The sequence below is a fragment of the Anopheles moucheti genome, chromosome X (genome assembly GCF_943734755.1).
Source record: "Anopheles moucheti chromosome X, idAnoMoucSN_F20_07, whole genome shotgun sequence".
Lineage (NCBI taxonomy): Eukaryota > Metazoa > Arthropoda > Insecta > Diptera > Culicidae > Anopheles > Anopheles moucheti.
Genome location: NC_069142.1, coordinates 16,413,991 through 16,430,549, shown reverse-complemented (window position 1 = coordinate 16,430,549; position 16,559 = coordinate 16,413,991). Strand labels below are relative to the sequence as shown.

General features: G+C 43.2%; 1 protein-coding gene across 1 annotated transcript in view; it reads left to right on the top strand.

Annotated features, from left to right (window-relative positions):
- LOC128307076 (uncharacterized) overlaps positions 1 to 16,559 on the top strand; it is a 165,025-nt gene that overhangs the window by 130,676 nt on the left and 17,790 nt on the right. The window contains exon 3 of the mRNA XM_053044796.1: positions 4,115 to 4,244. Within this exon, the coding sequence (XP_052900756.1) occupies positions 4,115 to 4,244 (130 nt within the window). The remainder of the gene's footprint in view (positions 1 to 4,114; positions 4,245 to 16,559) is intronic.

Genomic DNA, 16,559 nt, shown 5'->3' with positions numbered 1-16,559 from the left:
TTGCAATTGTTTTTCAGTGTCGTTTCACATTTTTACGCATAGTCATCGAGTGACATTGTTTTCGCTAGCTTATAGAGATGCGCTCTTCTTGTATCACAAGGCTTATTTAAAATCAGTCGTAAGGTACGATTTATGCTAATTTGTAACTTTTTGCAATGTACCGATGCACAGTTCCACCAGATGGTTATTCCGTAGGTAATGGCAGGAAAGATAATGGCTTTAAAAACCGTTATTTGGTTATTAATTGAGAGCTTAGATCTTCTATTAATAAGCGGGTAGAGACTTTTTATAAGAACTATGTTTTTAAGTACTAGCGAGTTAATTTGGCCACGGAAAAGAAGTTTTTGATCGAAAATGACTCCCAAGTATTTACCTGTTTTTGACCGGTTAACTGTAGTAGTTCCTATCTTAACTCCGAAGCCAGATGGGTTAAGGAGTGATTTTTTCCTTTTATGGAGGAAGATGATCACCTGAGTTTTACTCTCATATAGCTTTAATTTTCAATCATTGATGTAAGAGAAAACTATATCTAAGCATTGCTGGGCCCTGTTCCTGATTTCGATAGGCGTTCTTCCTTTAACAGCTATAGCTGTATCATCAGCAAAAAGAAAGAGATCGCAGACACAAAGCAGGGATGGTATGTCTGCCAAGAAGATGGTAAGTAACAGGGGGCCTAGTATACTACCTTGAGGGACACCGGCCGGGATGTTAACACCGTCGGATGATATTTTTCCCAGATGAACACGGAAAGTTCGCTGCAGCAGGTAACTGCGCACGATGCGCACGAGTAGGATGTGAAGACACATGGTGATCATATGGTGTCGCTGGCAGCAGAAATTGTCGAAAGCTTTTTCAAAGTCTAACATGATGACGAGTTCACTAATAACTGACTATAAAACGCGAAGGATCCCTTCTTTACACCCCCTTTTCGGGTGCAAGCGGATCACTCGCGGACAGCATCTAACGCTCTGGTATCAAAGATGTTGCGCTTGCTACCGTAAGCCGTGCGCTAGGCGCAATTCTAAGATTTTTTTTAGTTTCTGATACAACAACTCTCATAATGGATATTACTATTATACGCTTTTTTGGGGGTTTCAAAATTATCACCAGTTTGTAGTAGATGCGTGTTTCAGTTTGTGTGATTGAAAGTTGGTTTAGACATTGAATCCGCGTCTCTCGGCGTCTCATTCGCGTAGGATTTTAGGGTGTAAATTGGAACGCTTCTTATGTTATCCTTTTCCTTCGAACCTTTCCCGACATCGGTCCGACAACACACAAAACTCTCTTAAAAGGGTTAGAAAAATCTTTAAGCGGTGGTGGTGGGGATGCAGATGTTTTGCTACTGCTCACTGGCAATAAAGCTACCCTTACCTTCAGTGTTACTGGTAATCCAAATATTACAACTAGGTAAATAAAGTAATAATTATTTTTCACTAACAATTAATGGGTCTGGTACGACATGGACCTTGACCCTTGTATACTTAAATTAGGTATAAGCTCAGTTTTCTCTATTGTCGAGGGCGTACGAATCTAAGATCCTAACCTTAAAACACTGAGTACTTATGTTGAAGTCGAATAGTTCAAAATGTGTGTTAAACTGCCTACACATTGTCAACAAAGGATCGTTGTACGATGCTACCGTTCTTCTATAATCATTGTGCAGAAAAGCTCTTTGTCTGTAATTTCTAGCTGGTGCGTATACGTTTACATTTTTTAGCAACTCAGGTGCGTCAATTTCATGTCTAAGCAGTTTAGCGATGAACACACTTTGCAGGGTTTTTCGCCGGTGCTCGAGTGATTGCAGGCCTAGCAACAGACATCGTGTGCGATAGTCGAGCATGCTGAAGTTCCCTCTCCAAGGGAGACACCGAACCGCGACCTTAGTGAATCGTCGTTGAACAGATTCAAGCTTCATACACCACACAGCAGTTTGGGGACACCACACTACACAGCTAAACTCGAGAATTGATCGTACTAAACAGACATACAAAGATTTCAAACATAGAGGACTTCTGAATTCTACAGATTGTCGAGTGATAAAACCTAACATCCTGTTCGCTCTGTCAATAATGCTCTCAATGTGCGTCCTGAAGGTGAGCTTGTCGTCTAATTCGATACCAAGGTCTTTTATGAGCGTTTTACGTTGCAACACGTTTCCTCGAAGATTATAATTGTATGTACGTGGTATCTTTAGACGATGGAACGACATTATACAACACTTATTTAAAGATAATTCCATATTATTGTACAAACACCACTCACAGAAAGTATCTAGAACCTTTTGCAGCTTATAGCAGTCATCGTTATTCCGTATAGTTGAAAATATTCTAACGTCGTCAGCATAAAATAAATATGAGCCGTCAGGGAGAACATAGCTTAGGTCATTAAGGTACAATGAAAACAATAGAGGACCAAGGTTACTACCCTGTGGTACGCCTGATTCACTATGGATTACTGAGGAAATCGAGTGACACAGCTTAACTCTATACTTGCATCCGCAAATATACGACCTGAGCCAGAGATGTGAGACCTAATTTTCCCAGTTTAGTTAAGAGTAACCGGTGATTCACTTTATCAAAGGCCGCTTTAATATCCGTATATACTGCATCGGCTTGTAAACCGTCGTCCATTGCATGAGAGCAGTGCGACACGAATTCCGTCAGATTTGTTGCGACCGACCTTCCAGGGAAAAATCCATGCTGACGTTGAGTGATGAGCGAACCGCATCGATATAGCATCATGTTGTATATTATCATTTCGAGAACCTTAGCAGGAGCACATAGCGAAGTGATCCCACGGTAATTTTCGATGCAGTTTCGAGATTTGTCCTTGTGGACCGGTGTAAGCCACGAAAACTTCCATGCATCGGGAAAAGTGGCTGTCAATATTGAGAGAACAGCCGAGACAGTGGTGGGACAAGGACGGAATGACACTTTTTCAGCACGATCGGCGGTATGATGTATGATGGTTTCAGACGTAGTATAGCTTTATCCACTGATGCACACGAAACGTCGACGTCGGATAGTGCTGCAGACGTCACATCGCTGGGCACATTGTAAAGAGCAGCATTAAGTTGCTCATCATCAGGATCATTAGGTGAGTTGAATTTGCGTCCCAGAAACTGAACAAAAAGTTCGCAAATTTCTTGGTGATCCGATGACACAGAACTATCGAAGGTCATTGTTGTTGGTAGTGAGGTCGTCTTTCCTCGCTTACTGTTAACGTACTTCCAAAATCCTTTGGGATCGCGTTTTAATTTGGCTTGAGATTTCTGCACATATCTTCTGTATAATAAGTAGTTGTGTCTGCGGAATGCAATTACTGCAACTAGGTAGCTTCGATTGTGGAACGGTGTGCGATTTTTGCGAAATTTGCGATGTGCTTTGTTTCTAGCCTTTTTTAGGCGTTGCAATTGAGCATCTGCCCACGGAGGGCCAGTATGTGTTCTAGAAATAGGACAGCATTCATACATGTGTTTCAGCAGAATTTCATTGAACATGTTGACAGCATCATTCACATTGCAGGCAGTGTCAATAAAAGACCAGTCAACGGCTTCCAGTCGAGATAGCAGGTGCTCAAAGTTGACACGTTTCAGGTTAAATGATGGGGAGACCACCACGGTCTGAGACAGATGCCCTATCTTATTAATATAACGTTGATAGGGGCGGCCCGGTGGCATGATGGTAGCGGAGCCGGTCTTCACACGAACGGACCGGTCCAAAATCTCATCCGGACCAATCCCCCGTAACTAGGACTGACTATCCGGCTCCCGGCTACGTGGTAAAATAAGTCGATACGGCCAGGCCGTTCTAACGAAAAAAAAAAACATTTTTGGTCTCTTGCTCTTGGATGCTCATACGGCTTCGGTTTTTTATAGTGCTTTTTGAGCTGTATTACAGCCGATGTCAATTACAATCATGGCTTATCGATTACCGTTAAACATTTACTGTCTTAGTTTCACAATTGTTCAAAATGTGGATCAACCAACACCCAATAGCTTATTAATTAATTAAGTTTATAAGAATACTGTTGCACTTGCGAAAATTGAAATGTAGAAACCTGACTGGAACAATCGCGTCTTACTATTTATATCGTTAACGTTTCGTCCAAACAGGTAAACATCAGCAACACTTGGACGCTGCCTCAGGAGGGATTTTCTGTTTTCTACCGCTACTTTCGCGATAAAATCTCCTGGTTCGAGGCGGATGCCGTTTGTCAGTTTCATCATGCTAATCTAGTCACCGGTAAGTAACAAAAGTCTCGTTGTTTGTTTGGTCATTCTTCATGAAAAAAATAAAAAGACAACGACTAACCACAGCATCCAATATTTAAGCTTATGATTTAACTAACGGAATTAAACGGAAAGCCTTATGCTATTTTGTTAAGCAGAAAGGTTTTGATTTTCAAAGCTGTATTTGTTTTAGTGGCTATACCGAGGAACCTAGAAAGGCTACAGAAAAATTCTCCATTATATCATTATATCACAATGAGTTCTGGTGATATCCAATTTGTCTGTGTAGATAACATTCTTGTATAGTCATTTTCTGAGTTACGTGAAACTAGAATTACGCGAATTCAAGATACGCGGTTTTTAAAAAAAAAATGTTGACAGTTCGTATAAATGTGTATGCGGAATTCAATTTTTTATTCACCAAATTTATTTTTTTTAAATATCATTTTATATTTTACTATTATTAAAACTTCTTTTGGTGAAATTTTGCTCAATTATTGAAATAATTGTAGAAATAATAATCATGGATTTGCTTCGTAACGTGAAAAGAAGTATTTGATCTCTGAATACTAAATATAAACGATATAATAAAGGGAATTCGACTTAAGCTTACGATTATTTACGTAACTCGGGAAATGACTGTACTTCTATGTTTCTTACCACCCCTCCATTCTTCTCAAGGGAGTTAATATCTAACAGCATCAAAAGTGGCCCAGGCACCACCTCTACAAAATGTTTAAAATCCTCTTTTAAGATTTTTCATTTCTCTTCTATTTTTATTTCTGGCTATTGGCCAAGCACACCAGGGATAAAGTGCCCCTTCAATGTTCGGAGAAAGAATTATCTCCAAACTAATGTGAATTGTACTTAAGATTAATATACTGAGGTGGCGGGCGGTGCCCGGTTGTTTTCACACGGTCGGACCGATCCAAATTCCCATCCGAGCTAATCCGTAAGCAGGATTAACTATCTGATTGGGTAAATACAGTTAAAGAAAGTCAGAAATGAAAGTCCTAGACCTCTTGAGGTAGGTGTACTGATAAAGAAGAAAAAGTGTTATCAACAAAATTCTACAGTTCCATTGTATGAAGTTCATCCGACCATCAAGGAAGGACAAAAGAGCGATCAGTCGCAAGGGTATCGAAAGTCTTAAGGCCATAAGGAGCAACTACAACGAGGAAGTAACGACAAAAGTTATGTTGTAGTTATAGTTATGACGTATTTGTTGTTAGGTTATACGGAAATAGAATTATGTGTATGTTATGTATACAACATTTTGATCAATAATATGGCTTTGATGATTTTTTTAAATTTATTTGTTCAGTTGTTGTTTATATTTATTTATTTATCTTTTTATTTATTTATTTATTTATTCATTACAGTAATTGTCCTGCGCAGAAAAGGCTGAGACAAAAATAACTTATGCCTAAAAGCCAAAATGATCTATATCCTAAACGCTAATCACCCGGACTAAATTCCTAGCGCTGTTCGGTCTGGTATCACAAAGTTAAAATCCCAAGTAAAGGCAAAAAATTTCTTTTCAACGCTTCAGTCATGAAGTACAAATCAAAGAAGTCAATCCACTTGATAAATTGATGTGACGAAGCTACATATTGAATTTTTGTAATGTAACAAGTACATCATTTCCTTTTTTTGTAACGAATTTACACTGATTTGCTATAAATCTATGTTAGAGTGTCTGTTGCCTGTTCGAGCTTAGTAAATTTGCGTTAAACTTTTTCTAGCCTGTTTGTTAATAACGCGTAATATGGAAACAAAATTACCGAGCAATACTCCATACAGGAACGTACAAGACACGTAAAACACGATTTCAGACACAAAGGGTCGTCACATTCACGAGTGTTACGATAAATAGATCCTAATAACTTAAATGTCTCACTTATAACATTGTCAATATGCAAACGGTAAATTAAACTATGGTCTAAATAAACCAAAACCCAAGGTCACACCAAGATCACAGAATTCATCTCGTCGAGCTAACATATTGCCTGACAAAGAGTACTGGACATATGAAGAATTCTTAAGTCTATGAAACGTTCAGATTGTTCACAGAACACCAAGAACTAAACTTATTTTTGTGTTGTTAACAAATGAGGTGGTTTATTATCTAAAATTAACAATACAATACAAATTAAAAATTGAACAGATAAAAACTCAACAGATCACACGTCCGTTCCTAACGCCGGTCGGGAGCAAAAGAGAGAGTTTAGCATCTCTGCCTTTGACGCCGAATGTCAAAAGGAAGTGCTTGACGTCTGCGCCTAGCCCAGAATTATCCCAGCACAGGGTGCTCCCAACACTTATCAATTAATTGTTGTAACATATTGCAGTCGTCATACATTTTTACATGTAAGAATAGTTATGAAGTACGTTGATGGACATTAAACACGTATCAGGACGTACTAAATTAAATCATTAACAAATAAAATTAACAATAACGGTCCTACATTACTACCTTGTGGGACACCAGGAACGAACTTCTTAGAAGAACTATTTTCAATCCTAACTCTGTATCGCCTATTAGATAAGTACGACTTGATCCAGGTTGTTATATCTCGAGAGAATCCAATATGTAGCAATTTCAGTATTAAAGATATCAAAATCTGGTATTACAGATATCTGACTGGTCATTTCTTGATCGGGAAACCTCCATCGACACTGCAGTTGCTAGGTTTAATTCTATCCTTACATCCGCTTTTCCACTATGTTGTCCTTTCCTTCGTTCCTCTCCCCGTCCGGCATGGTCAAACAGATCTCTGCGGAATATGAGGAGTGACTTCAAAAGGTCACTTCGTAGGTATCGACGCCAACCAACTCTTCACAACTTACGCATTTATAAGTACGCCGCTAATGCCTACCGAACATATAACCGGGCACGCTACAATTCGTATGTCTCCTTGCTGCAATCGCGCTTCTGCTCTAATCCCTCGTCGTTTTGGAACTTTGTTAATAGTCGCCGCAATTCTCACAATATTCCCTCCTCTATGACTCTGGATTCATTAACTGCCTCCTCCCCTTCAGATGTCGTTGCCCTTTTCGCCAAGCATTTCTCCAGTGTGTTCGATGCTCCTGTGAGCGCCTTAGTTGCTTCGGCTCCTGGTGACTCATGCTCTCACGCGAATGCCTTCGACTGCCATAGCATACCGATGAGCACACCTATTGTTTGTGCTGCGTTACGCAAGCTAAAATTATCTTTCTCGCCCGGACCAGACGGTATCCCCGCATCTATCCTTAAAAATTGTAGCGATGTCTTAGCTCCTATTTTGTGCAAACTGTTTTGTCTATCTTTACGTACGTCCTCGTTCCCTTCACTTTGGAAACAGTCATGGTTAATACCTATTTTCAAAAAAGGTACACGTAACGATGTTACTAACTACCGAGGTATTGCCATACTATGTGCTCTCACCAAAGTGTAGTGCTATGTGCTCTACTGTTCAATGTTCAATCCTTTCATGTGCCCTTAACTCCATTATCCCTGAACAGCACGGTTTTACACCAAAGAGATCAACAGTAACGAATCTTTTATGTTTCACGTCTCGGGTCTCCGCTTTGCTTGATGCTGGTCATCAAGTTGACACAATTTATACTGATTTCAAAGCGGCATTCGATCGGCTACCGCACGGTTTGCTTCTTAAAAAATTGGAATCCTCTGGCGTGGGCAGATCTGTTTTAGTCTGGCTCAGCTCCTTCCTGCTAAACCGATGCTACCGTGTTAAAGTGGGACAAAATTTGTCAGATCCCTCCACTGGTGTCCCACAAGGCAGTGTACTTAGCCCACTGTTATTTGTACTCTTTGTCAATGATGTTGCCTCTGTCCTTCCTTCGGACGCATTCCTTTGCTATGCGGATGATATTAAGATCTTCCGTCCGATTAAATCCCTTCCCGATTGTATATCCCTCCAAAACTATCTTCATGTTTTTTTCTAACTTGTGCTCGTCTAACTCTCTCATTTTGTCCCCAAATAAGTGTCAAATTATTTCTTTCTGTAAATCCCGCAGCTCCTTACTTTATAATTAAAACCTTTGCGGCTTACCGTTGACCCGGGTATCTTGCGTCAAAGACCTAGGTGTTCTCCTGGACTCGAGACTCACATTCGTCAATCAAATTGATGATGTGGTGTCGAGAGCCAGCAGAGTCCTTGGTATGCTGCGCCGTTTGGCATCCGAATTCAGAGAGCTAGGCTGCTTGAGGATGCTATACTGTTCTCTGGTGCGATCCACGCTGGAGTATGCCTCCATTATTTGGTCTCCGACCAGTAATGCTGCGATCGCTCGTGTGGAACGAGTACAGAGGGTTTTCACTCGCTTTGCCATCTACAATGTTTATGGTACCACAGACTCTGCAATGCCTCCGTATCCTACACGTTGTCAGCTGCTGAGCCTGGAGACTCTTGATACTCGTCGCACACGCGCCCAATCATCCTTCATTGCCTCCCTCCTTCTTAACAACCTCGACGTTCCTTCTCTGCTCTCCTCAATCAATTTTTATGTTCCTTCCCATCGTCTTCGCCCTCGTCCTCCCCTGGCGACTGCAACACGGCGAACTGTTGTAGGCGCGAATGACCCGCTGCTCAGGGCAATTCGAAGTTTTAATTCTTCCGCAGAGCTGTTCGACTTCTCCATCTCCTTAGCTTCTTTCCGTGATCGTCTTCGATCGTCAGCCACTCCTCTCACTTAAACTCCTATTAGCAATTAAGTTAGGTTAAGCAACATTGTGCAGCTTAAAGCAGACAATAAATACGTACAATACAATACAATACAAAAGCAGATTCATTGTTATGGTGCGACGTGTTACAAAACCATGCTGGTTCGGTGATATATAAGAGCTGCATTTGTATACAAGAGCCAGTTGCACAGTGATTTCAAATATTTTTGCTCCAACACACATAGTTGCAATGCCACGGTAGTTTTAGACAATCGAGTTATCACCCTTTTTAAATAAAGGAAACACAACGGATGATATCGATTCTTCCGGAAATGTGCAGGCTTTGAAAATATACAAAAGTGGGTCTTTGAAAAGACCTCAGCGCTATTTAAACACTGGCGGGATGCCATCCGGGCCAGGGGAGTATGAAGATTTAAGTTTATTTATCGCGGTTTCAATGATTTCCAACGACGAAGAGATGTCAGTAATCTGTAAATCAACAGCATCACGGAGCTCATCAAGTAAAGCAAACTAGCGCAGATGTTCGCATTTTTCTGATGATGAAATTACGCCTAGAAGTATCATGGGTTCTTTTTCAATTGCATTTGAATTTGCTTTGTATAGCGCCATTTGAGAAAACGGTTGTGAGTTCGGTATATGTTGTTAGCTAGAACAAAATACATTTTGGAATTTTGTGTTCTCGTTCCTTTAAAAATGCGGTAGACATTCGTTGTTTCTTTTTCAATTCACGTAACTGATGATTGAACCATGAAGGTCCACGACGAGGAACCTAACGAAGAACAGCACTTTTAGTAACTTGTTCGTAAAACAAGGTTGAATGCAGAGACGAGATCATCAGGTGATGAGGTATCAGACAAGAAACTCGAAAATACACTTCGCAAAGAGATGAACCATTCGCCGAGGTCAAGTTATAACAAGCAAAACACTTATAGCACGCCACCTTTATCCTCTAATTATCCTGTTCCTTTGGAAACTGAGCTAAGCATAACTAAACTAACATTGAACAGAAAAGGGTTCAATTCGAATGAAACTTTCGATTCAATTGGACCATAAGCTTACTACCATACATAATAGGGACGCATTCTGATACCAGAATTCAATTTAAATTGTTGATAGACACTGGTGCTAACAAAAATATTCTATGAAGCTTTATTCTTTCTTCAATGCAACCAACTAATACTGTTTTAAAAAATTTAGATGTAAGCCATAACGTAACTCAAAAAGGAATTATTAATTTGATTAGAATAAAATCTTCCTGAACAGCTCTATTACCAATTGAAATTCCATTAAGTTTTTGATTGAATTATCCGATCTGAATATTTAGTTAAATGTAGAGCATTGATTGATTATGGTAACGAAATAATTTACTTTGGAGATAGAATTGCTCTATTCGTAAAATATTTTCCTACTCCAAAATATTTTCACCAGGTTGTCTCTATTAACACGTTAGAAAATGGTGATTGGTTTATTCCTTCTTATTCAAAACTTTTTGATAATATCATAATTGAACCAGGGCTTTACAATTCAAATGGAAATAAGTCTACGGTCAATAAATTAAGCCAATCCCGAATCAGTCCAAAATTAATACAGACCATTCTGTTGACAAATGTAAACAGTCCGACCAAGGTGTATAACAAACTGGTCGTGATTACGGCGTTTGCAAAGAGAGGGCGCTGCCGTCGTCTTGTAGAACCCGAAGTAGCACGAAGCATCGTTGGAGCGATGACCGGAGAGGCTGGGTTGACGACCGTAGATATAAGCACGTGTCAGCGCGCATTAGGGCCTCTTTTTCGCAAGGTATAACACATGTAAATTTTTTAACTCGTGGAAATATAACGTGTTAAATCAACGTGTGTGTTTGGAAGTAGAACTTTTGCAAAGAATCCGAAAAGAGCCTGTTGCGTGACGCAACATTTTAAAAAATTTACATTCTCCTTTAATTCGTGTAAAAATCGCACATTCAGTACTCGGGATCGCGCGCGTTTTACCCTGAGAAAGTCGGGTTCGTGTGTGTATTCGCGATACGAGTGGTTAATCCTGAGAAAGTCGGATTCGCGCGTGTTTTACTCGAACATTACTAATCCTGAGTAATTCGGAATTGCGTTAGTGGTAACCGGATAGTGTCGTGAAGTGTGATCCTGAGGAAATCGGATATACGTTCATCGAGCCCTGAGGAAATCGGGCAATGTCGGTCGACCAAACGCAAATTATGGGAGCTGAGAGTGAAAAGCTGTCGTGTGGCGTGTGCTCCCAACCGGGAGGTGAAAAGTGCGTTTTGTGTGACGCGTGTCAGGCACCGTATCATTTTGATTGCGTTAACGTAGATGATTCTGTGCTTAATCGAGAATGGTTTTGCCCGCCGTGTATCGCAAAAACGACCGAACCAAGGTCGTCGTCACCGAAGAACCAGCAGGGAGAAGCCATGCGGGAGATTAGTCGCCTCTTTGAGGAAATAAAGGCGTGCATCGATCAGAAAAGCGATGCGCCAGGACCGTCACGTTCCGTGCGAATTTGCTACGCATGTAACGGAACCGAAACGAACGAGATGATCGCTTGTAGAAATTGCAATAGACAAACGCACGTTATGTGCCTGCCCATGCGCGAATCCGGGGCAGAACGCAACGAGTGGTTATGCGCCTTTTGTAAATTAGAAAGGATGGAAACGCAGAGCCCTATGAACGCTGTTTTAGCCAGGCTCAATGCCATGGAACGGAAAATGGAGGAAAACATAATGGCGTCGAGTCCACGTGCTTCGTATGGTGCACCGCCTGGTTCTTCGACGGCGTGGGGTCAAACATCGACGGAAGAAGGCAACGAATTGACCAGGGTCCAACGCTCCGCGAGGCAAGCGGTAACCGGAAAGCTACCACAGTTTTCTGGCGATCCTGGTCAGTGGTCTATGTTCATGGCAAGCTATGAAGCAACAACCCGTCTCTGCGGGTACACGGACGGTGAAAATATCCTGCGCCTTCAGCTTGCACTAAAAGGGAAAGCACTGAAAGAAGTGCAGTGCCGCTTACGTCATGCGGATAACCTGCCAGAAGTGATGGAGGCGTTAAAAGCGAGATTTGGGCGTCCCGAAATAGTGATAAACACATTACTGGAGCAGGTCAGGCGTACACCGCTGCCCAAAACAGAAAATTTGGAGTCCCTGGTTGACTACAGCATAGAGGTGGAAGAGATATGTGCCACAGTCCGAATGAGCTGTTCGGAAAACCGTTTCGATGGACCGCTCCTGCAAGAGCTAGTGAGCAGACTCCCCGGAATGGTAAAGCTGCAATGGGGAATGCATTGTGTAGAAAATCCGACGGCAACCTTGGCAGATTTCGGGAAGTGGATGCGGAATATTAAGGAGGCTGCTTTACTAGTCATTCCTCCTTCTTCCAAACGGGACGACAAGAAAATTGTGAAGCAAGTTAACGTTCACACCCCAGTGCGTAATATTCAACCCTCGACAACGACCTGCGCTTGCGACGACCGATGCCGACAACTGGACTGCTGTGAGGCGTTCCTACAGATGAAGGCTGACGACCGCTGGAAGCACATGCGTCAGAACCATTTCTGCAGTGCGTGCTTGAGACGTCACCGGGACGAGTGTCGAGACAAGAGGACATGCGGAAAAAATGGCTGCGCAAGGAAGCATCACCCCCTACTGCACGACAAATCGGCGATGCCAGAGGCCGAAAACAGCAAGTATCAAGCTAATCTTTCGCATTTCTCAGGTTCGCATCCGGACGTACTATTGCGGTACGTGCCTGTTACGCTGCACGGACGCGGCAAAAGGATATACACAGTTGCGCTACTCGATGAGGGCTCTACGGTCACCCTAATGGAGCATCGATTGATGAAGGAATTAGGACTGGAGGGTTCTACCAAGCCGCTCTGTCTTAGCTGGACCGGTGGACAGATACGCGAAGAAAACGATTCTGTACAGACGAATATCTACATTTCGGGCGCACGAGATAGTGATCAACAGTACGAGATGTCCGCAGTGCGTACAGTACGATCCCTGGGGCTCCCACCACAGACGGTCAGCGCCAAGATGCTTGGAGAAAGGTACGGATACCTAAACGCGCTTCCGATTCTTTCCTTCAAGTCAGCAGTGCCGCGTATATTAATTGGCATCGACAACTACCACCTTACGCGACCACTCAAAACCATAGAGGGTACGCTAAACGAGCCAGTTGCAACCAAAACTCGGCTCGGATGGGTAGTATCCGGTTGCTGCCGCCCAGATGGTCACGGGGCCAACGAACGAGTGTTCACCCATGGCATAACCGTATGTGAATGTCAAAACATCGAAGATAGAATAGATGCAGCGTTAAAAGGGAGCTTTGCCCTGGAAGATATAAGATCGTCAAACGCAAAGGCTTTCCAATCGAGAGAAAACGAACGCGCACTCGACCTTTTAACAAATCATACCCACAAGATCGGTGATAGGTATGAAACGAGATTATTGTGGCGTTACGATGAAGTACGTATGCCAAACAACCGCTCCATGGCGTTGAAAAGGCTAGAGTGTCTAGATCGTCGAATGAAGAAAGAGCCACGACTGCAGGAAATAATGAACGAGAAAATAAAAGAATATCTTCGCAAAGGGTACATTCGTGAGCTGTCAGCAGAAGAAAGGTCGATAGAACATCCAAGAACGTGGTACCTTCCGGTTTTTCCTGTCGTTAACCCTAACAAGCCAGGCAAGGTTAGAATGGTGTGGGATGCGGCGGCATCATATCGAGGAGTATCGTTGAACTCGATGCTAGTAACTGGGCCAGATCTGTTAACACCTCTTCCGAATGTGTTACAGAAATTTAGGGAATATCGAGTGGCAGTTTCCGCGGATATACGCGAAATGTATCATCAAGTGCATATGAACAAAGAGGATCAGAACAGTCAACGGTTTCTATGGCGCTGGAGCAATACTCAACGTGACCCTGATGAATACGTTATGCTGAGGATGACATTTGGGGCATGCTGTTCGCCCAGCTGCGCCCAGTTTGTTAAGAATCTGAACGCCGACAGGTTTATCGACACACATCCCCGCGCAGTCGATTGCATAAAAAGCGAGCATTACGTCGATGATATGCTCACCAGCACCGAAACTACGGCAGAAACGATTGAGATAGCTCGTGATGTTACGCGTATTCACGCAGAAGGCGGATTTCTGCTACACAATTGGCTCTCCAACTCGCAAGAAGTGCTTCGCAAGGTGGGTGGTGAGACATTCGGCGAGAAGGATCTTAACATTGCCTCCACGCCATCGACGCAAAAGGTACTAGGCATGTGGTGGGAAACGAGTACCGATACGTTCCGCTTTAAAATACCAACACGAAGGCAAGAGATACTTCAAGACGATGTGACACCAACTAAGCGCCAACTGCTACAGGTTTTAATGACAATATATGACCCCCTAGGTTTAATTGCTGGTTTGTTATTATATTTGAAGGTCTTGCTGCAGGAGGTTTGGAGAAGTGGTGTCGGATGGGACGATCCTATACCGTTCGAGCAAGAATTAAGATGGAAACAATGGTTAGCAGGATTGCCTCATCTGGAGAAGGTCTCAATTCCACGTTGCTACAGACGATCGTTGCCTTTAGACGGGTGTGTATTGCAGCTACACGTTTTCGTAGATGCTGGTAAGGACGGCTTTGCAGCGGTTGCGTACTTCCGATATGAAAGACAAGGAACCATCGAGGTAGCTTTAGTGTCAGCAAAAACTCGAGTAGCACCTTTGAGATACATCTCCGTCCCACGACTCGAGCTTCAGTGTGCAGTTTTAGGTGCAAGACTAGCCACCGCAATAGCGAACGCTCATCGACAGCAAATACACCAACGATACTTCTGGACCGATTCAAGAGACGTCATCTGCTGGATTAACTCGGACCACCGAAGATACAGCACATTTGTGGCACACCGAGTGGGCGAAATCATGGAGACTACCGAGATTAAGGAATGGTCGTGGATATCGACCAAGTCTAATGTTGCTGATGAAGGGACAAAATGGTCACAACTACACCGACACTTCAGCTCCAGCAGATGGTTCGAAGGACCAGATTTTCTCAGCCGTCCTACATCAGAGTGGCCATCAGAAAAATTAGAAAACAATGAAACGCACGAAGAGGAACGAAAATGTGTCAACGCTCATTGCAAGCAGTCGCCGCTGTTCGATCCCACGCGATTTTCTCGATGGACGAGGATGCAAAGGGCAATAGCTTATGTATTGCGCTTCATTACCAATGCTCGAACGCCAAACGTACGACAAAAAGGGCCGTTATCACAAGCCGAGCTGCAAGACGCAGAATCCACCATCCTTCGCGAATTGCAGCAGCAATCATTCAACGAAGAATATCGCATACTACGCGAGGCTCGAGACAACCCTAACCAAACTATGCAGCTCAACCGGCAAAGTGCGCTTTTTAAACGTAGTCCATACATGGACGAAAAAGGCCTCCTGCGCGTGAAAGGTAGAATTGATGCGTGCTCATTCGTCGAAGATAGCACGAAAAGGCCTATTATTCTTCCAAAATCAGCAACAGTCACCGACCTCATCGTTGATGATTACCATCGTCGATACCGGCACCTGAACCATAGTATCGTTATAAACGAGGTGCGACAAAAGTACGAGATCCCCGCGCTGAGGGCCACTTGTAGCAGAATAAGAAAAAAATGCCAGCTCTGCCGAGTAAAAAATGCAAAGCCGATCCTACCATTAATGAGCGATCTCCCTGCATGTCGCTTATCCGCCTTCACAAGACCCTTTACATTCACTGGGATCGATTACTTCGGTCCATTTGTGGTAGTCAACGGTAGGAAGACCGAAAAACGGTGGGGAGTACTATTTACTTGCCTGACAGTACGCGCTGTGCATATCGAGGTTGCTCATTCCATGACCACCGGATCGTGTCTGTTAGCGCTAAGGAACTTCATTGCACGTCGAGGTACACCAAATGAGATAGTATCCGATCAAGGAACGAATTTCGTCGGGGCGAGCCGTGAGCTGCGTGAAGCCCTAAAAGAAGTGAACATGAACCAGGTGATAGAAGAGGTAAACCTTACCGGAACGAAGTGGACCTTCAACCCGCCCGCAGCGCCGCACTTCGGAGGAGCATGGGAAAGGTTAGTACGATCCATTAAATCATCTCTGGATTATGTACGTTTCACCAGGTATCCCACGGACGCAATCTTTCAAAGTTGGTTGATCGAAGTGGAACATATTCTCAACTGCCGTCCGTTGACAGACGTACCTGTTGATCGTGAGGAGGATGCTCCGTTGACGCCGAACCATTTCCTGCTGGGCTCGTCATCTGGAGCAAAACCAACGGTCCAATTCGATGCCGCGACAGGAGCACTACAAAACTCCTGGAAAACTTCCCAACACTATGCGGACGTTTTCTGGCGGCGATGGATTTCTACATATTTACCAACTCTCACCAAGCGCACCAAATGGTTCCAGCAAACGAAGCCACTACGTAATGGAGACCTGGTACTACTAATAGATGAAAACCTGCCTCGCGGTTACTGGCCAAAGGGTCGCGTCATAAGCACCGTGAAGTCGAAGGACGGAGAAGTACGCCGAGCACATGTACAAATAACATCCGGAAAAGTGCTGGAACGGCCGGTCGTCAAATTAGCTGTCATAGATGT